This window comes from Ipomoea nil, unplaced genomic scaffold, assembly GCF_001879475.1.
Source record: "Ipomoea nil cultivar Tokyo-kokei standard unplaced genomic scaffold, Asagao_1.1 scaffold2792, whole genome shotgun sequence".
Classification (NCBI taxonomy): Eukaryota; Viridiplantae; Streptophyta; class Magnoliopsida; order Solanales; family Convolvulaceae; genus Ipomoea; species Ipomoea nil.
In genome coordinates, this window is record NW_017619220.1 from 665,767 (window position 1) to 671,766 (window position 6,000).

Sequence of the window (6,000 nt, forward strand, 5' to 3'; positions counted from 1 at the left end):
TATAACTATAGATGCACCTAGTTATAACGTTAGGTGCACTTAGTTTTGATGCTCAGTATAAATTTTACTCGCACCTGTAATACATTTTATCTGCACTTATAATACATTTTACATGCACTGAGGTGCACTATATGAAAATGTTACTTGCACTTGTAATACATTTTACTTGCACTTCGATGTTCAATTATTTACGAAAATGTCACCGCATTTTTTTAAAAAAATCAGTGTTTCTCATCTCTTCGATCTGGACACGTAGATGGCATTGAAAGGTTCTCAGCTTGTGTGTATGTGTGTGTGTGTGTGACATTATAGTAAATTGATCCATATAACCTAAAATATAACCCTTAACCAAACAAGATAATTGACAAAGTAGCATTGTGTTAACTTATGTAGATAATAAAAGGGCAAAACTGTCTTTTTCCCTTATTCCTTTTTCTGTTATTACTGCGGACTCCATCAGACCATAAAAGAAGGAAGTCTTCTTCCTCTTTTGAATTGTATTATTCTTCCTTCTAATAAACAGTAATGAAACACTTCAGTTCCAGTTCCTTTCTTAGCTCAACTTAGCATGCACTTCACTTTCCATCACGGTCTCAGACCACCGCCATAGCTACGCTGCCGCAGTGACCGGGAATAATGCAGCCGGAGGAGAAGCTTCAGCCGGACAGACATCAAATCCAGCAAATCAGATCCCAGTTAGTCAAGGTTCAATCCAGCGGAGTGATGAATTTGATGATCCGCTATACTTACACATCACCGAGAATCCGAATATGATTCTCGTGTCACCTCCCTTGTTTGAGCACAATTACGCTTCATGGAGTAGATCTATGAAGATAGCCCTAGAAGTTAAGAACAAATTTGTCTTTGCAAGTGGATCAATTCCAAATCCAGGTGAAATTGATCTGAGATATGTCGTGTGGAGAAGGTGCAACACCATTGTATGTTCGTGGATTTTGAAATCCCTCAGTTCGAGCATTGCGGAGACTGTAATGTACTATGAAGTAGCTGCTGACATCTGGAAAGCTCTTAAGAAGAGATATTCACAAGCAGATCCTCATAGGATTGTAGAATTGCATAATCAAATTTACAGAAATACACAAGGTAACTTGTTTGTAAATGAATATTTTACAAAATGTAGTGCACTGTGTGAGAAAATGAATGCTATGAGACCTCTATTGGTATGCGAATGCTTTCCTAGATGTACTTGCAATCTTCTGAGTAAAATGCAGAAAGAGAAAGCAGATGACCAAGTCATTAGGTTCCTAAATGGTCTTAATGATGATTTTGAAACTATCAAGTCAGGTGTGCTGGTTATGGACCCTATTCCAGATATGGAAAAGGTCGATATGGCTTTGAAGCTTGAGAGGAAACTTAATGGATCTATCATTCAGAGGAACAATGAGTTGGTTCAATCTAATGCTATTCAGAACATTCAGAGTCAAGTCTCAGATGAACAGAGTTTTGTAGCAGCCACAGAGACAAACAATAAGAAGAAATTTAGCAGTGATGGAGGAAGGAATGTGCCTAAGTGCACCTATTGTGGTATGAATGGGCATACTATTGAAAAATGTTACAAAAAACATGGATATCCTCTTGGATGGATACCAGGTTATAAAGCCAAAAACAGACAAAGTCAAGATGTGCAACAATCTGCAAACTCATCCATAAGTCAATGTGGTGATATAGGCATGACAGCTATTCAGTTTCAAAGACTGCTGACTTTCATGCATAACCAAAATCAGGGAGGTCAAGCTTCAACTAGTTCTGCTGTGAGAGTGAACAGCTCAGGGATGAAGCTTGCCTTCAATAGCACATCTGATGATTCCAATGAAGGTAGTCTTATCTCTAATCTGTTTATTAATAATGCTATTACACCTAGTATTTGGATTGTTCACTTAGGGGCAACAGATCATATCATATGTTCCCTAGAGTACTTTGAGAAATGTGAGCCAGTGCATGCAGTATTTGTGAAATTGCCTAATGGGAAAACTGTAAGTGTCAGTCATATAGGTGAGATCAGGTTGCATCAGGATATATTGCCAAAAAAGGTGTTGTGTATCCCTTCATTTACTTTCAACATCATCTCTGCTAGCAAACTGACAAAGGAGACACCATGTAAACTCATTATGGATGCTAATTCATGCAATATGGGTCTCCATGGGACAGTGTATGGTTTTGCTAGAGAAAGGGATGGACTATACCTGATGACTGATTCTCCAATCAGAAGAAAGGTTCACTGTGCAGATGAGAATGTTGATGTTCAGTGTAATGGCCTGTCATTACAATTGTGGCATAATAGGCTAGGTCACTGTCCTATAAACAAAGTACACCTTCTAGATGGAATAAAACATGGACAATTTCCCAAACCATGTGATTTTGCCTGTGATGCTTGTCACTTTGCCAAACATAAGAGGTCAATTTTTCCTATAAGTAATTCTAGGGCTAATGGGTGTTTTGATCTAGTTCACATGGATGTTTGGGGTCCATTTGCAATTGCTTCTCTAAAAGGAGAGCACTATTTTTTGACAATTGTTGATGATTGTAGTAGATTTACATGGATGCATTTGATGAGAAATAAATCAGAAGTTGGAATGCTATTTTAGAATTTTTATCACTATGTTTCTACTCAATTCTCTACAAATATTAAAGCTGTGAGAACAGATAATGGAAGTGAGTTTTTTATGGAGGCTTTTTGCACTGAAAGAGGAATTGTTCATCAAAAGTCATGTGCTTATACACCCCAGCAGAATAGAGTTGCTGAAAGGAAGCACCAACATATCCTGAATGTGGCTAGAGCCATCAGGTTTCACTCAGGTCTTCCAATGAAGTTTTGGGGGCATTGTGTTCTCCATGCTTGCTATCTTATCAATAGACTACCAACTCCCATAATTAATGGAAAAACCCCTTTTGAAATACTGTTTGGTAAGAGTGCAAAGTATGATCATCTAAAGGTCTTTGGTTGCTTATGCTATGCTGCCATAATATCTCAAGGAAGGAATAAAATGCAACCGAGGGCTAGAAAATGTGTTTTTCTAGGGGTTCCTGCCAATAAAGGATATTTACTATATGATATTGCTAACCAAGATATGTTTGTATCCAGGGATGTCCAATTCTATGAACACATATATCCTTTTCATGAAGGAAAAGAAAGCTCATAAACAAATGCAGACCTATCTGAAGTTGAGGAGGTTGATCCCTCATTGGTCCCTTCCTCAGTTAACACAAAGCATATACCTCCTACAGTCATAGAGAGGGCTGATGATGATATCATTGACAATGATGAAGAAAGTAACACCAATTTTGATGACATTACAACATGCAATGCTGACAGTGCAGAAAAAGGTACTGAAATAAGCAATGATGGTACAACTGACAATCAAATACAACATAGAAGGTCAGAAAGAGTAAGGAATATTCCCATTAAACTGCATGATTATTACTGCCATTCAATGTCAAGGAATGAAACACCTGCTAGAACTTCCCTATATCCCATAAACAATTTTATTTCATATGAAGGCCTAACTTACAGTGATAGACTTTGTGCTTCTTCTATCCTTTATGCTCTTGAACCTCAGTCCTACAATGAAGCAGTAAAACATGATACATGGAGAAAAGCTATGCAATCTGAGATAGATGCCTTGATTGAAAATAAGACATGGTCTTTAACTGAGTTGCCTCCAGGGAAGATTCCCATTGGCTGTAGATGGGTATATAAGGTTAAGCACAAAGCAGATGGGTCAATTGAAAGACATAAAGCTAGATTGGTTGCTAAAGGATATACTCAGCAGTTGGGAGTGGATTATGTTGAGACCTTCTCTCCTGTGGCTAGGATGACCACTATTAGGAAATTTCTAGCTATAGCTGTTGCAATGAGATGAGACATTCAACAGTTAGATATCAACAATGCTTTCGTACATGGAGATTTAGAAGAAGAAGTTTACATGACTTTGCCTCCTGGTTTTCAAACCAACAATCCAAAGATGGTGAGCAGGTTGCTTAGGTCATTGTATGGATTAAAACAGGCCAGCAGGCAATGGAATGCCAAGCTAACAAAGGCATTGATAGACAATGGCTTCCAACAGTCTATGGAAGATCCCTCTTTGTTTACTAAGGGTTCAAGTACCTCTTTTGTTGCATTGCTCATTTTTGTAGATGATATATTGGTTGCAGGTCCAAACTCAAAATTGATTGATGACTTGAAGCAGTTTCTGGATAAAGTTTTCAGAATCAAAGATCTTGGCCATTTGAGCTATTTTTTGGGGATAGAGGCTCTCAGAACTTCAGATGGTCTGAATCTCAGTCAAAGGAAGTACACCTTAGAGATTTTAAAGGAAAATGGCTTCATAGACTCTAAACCAGCACAAACACCCATCACTGCAAGGCACAAACTAACAAACATGGAGGGAAGACTGCTTGAAAAACCTGAAATATATAGAAGATTGGTAGGAAAGCTTCTTTACTTAACCAGTACCAGACCTGACATTGTATATGCTACACAACAGTTGAGTCAATTTGTTGACAAGCCTAGGGACTCACATCTTGTTGCAACCCATAGAGTGTTGAGATACCTCAAGGGTTCTCCTGGAAAAGGGTTGTTTTACTCTACAAAGTCTCACTTTAAACTAAAAGCTGGATTTTTCAGATTCAGATTGGGCCACTTGTGCAGAAACAAAGAGGTCTGTCACTAGGTATTGTGTTTATCTAGGTGAGTCATTAATCTCTTGGAAGGCAAAGAAACAAGCCATTACTTCCATATCTTCATCTGAGGCTGAGTACAGGGCTCTAGCTTCTTCTGTTTGTGAAATCCAATGGTTGTTATACTTGCTATCAGATTTGAAAGTGATTTATGACAGTCCTAGTGTTCTGTATTGTGATAATCAATCTGCTATAGCAATTGGAGAGAATCATGTCTTTCATGAGCTCACTAAACATATAGAGATTGATTGTCATGTAGTCAAACAAAAGGTGTGTGAAGGAGTGGTTAAACTTCTGCCTATTTCTTCACAGAGACAAGTTGCAGATGGATTCACTAAGGGATTACCAAAGCTGAGTTTTGATGCTTTCCATGCTAAGCTGGGACTTCAAGATGTTCATTCTCCAGCTTATGCAGGGGGGGGGGGGGGGGGGACAAAGTAACATTGTGTTAGCTTATGTAGATAATAAAAGGGAAAAATTGTCTTTTACCCTTATTCCCTTTTCTGTTATTACTGTGGACTCCATCAAACCATATAAGAAGGAAGTCTCCTTCCTCTTTTGAATTGTATTCTTCTTCCTTCTAAAAAACAGTAATGAAACACTTCAGTTCCAGTTCCTTTCTTAACTCAACTTAGCATGCACTTCACTTTTCATCAATAATATTATATTTCACAATCCAAACCAAACACTTAAGGTAATCTTACATTGCTAGAATCTCACATTACCTTCCTGGAGGTAGTCCTATTACATGGGGTAATCCAAGATTTTGTGAACCAAATGCCCCCATATGGTAATATTAGTCCCTCTGTCTCATTTTACTTGTCTTGTTTAGTATTCATTGGCAATTATTGTGTGGATCGTGTGTGTGGAACACATTACAAAACAACATTGTTTTTATTTACGTTGACATAGCTAGTATATATTTTCATTTTTTTTATAGTGATTCATTGAATACAATAATGTTAAAGAAATTCTTACAATAAAAGAATATTGTGTAAATACTGAATTTGTGAGATGTGGGATTGGTATGTATTTTCATTTCAAATTCAATTAATGAGTTTGTTACATTAATTTTTATTAAGCACTAATCTTATATTATATCACTAATATAATACAAATATTGTTTTATGTCATTTGTTATAGTCAAAAGTGGGATTTGAACTCACACCCTCTTATGAGGACCAAAACTTAAGTCTAGTGCCTTAGACCACTCGACCATCCTGACCATTTTTGAATAAATAATGTTTAATTTTATTAAATATAGGATGTAGTTAGTATGTATATTTTCTTTTTTTGATAATATTT

At 37.1% G+C, this 6,000-nt stretch overlaps 1 protein-coding gene across 1 annotated transcript; it reads left to right on the forward strand.

Annotated features, from left to right (window-relative positions):
* Nucleotides 1-3,941: 3,941 nt before the first annotated feature.
* On the forward strand, nt 3,942-5,136 carry LOC109157761 (uncharacterized mitochondrial protein AtMg00810-like). The gene is made up of 2 exons (XM_019305600.1): nt 3,942-4,676; nt 4,729-5,136. The coding sequence occupies exons 1-2, from the start codon at nt 3,942-3,944 to the stop codon at nt 5,134-5,136; spliced, it is 1,143 nt and encodes a 380-aa protein (XP_019161145.1).
* The last annotated feature ends 864 nt before the right edge of the window (nt 5,137-6,000 follow it).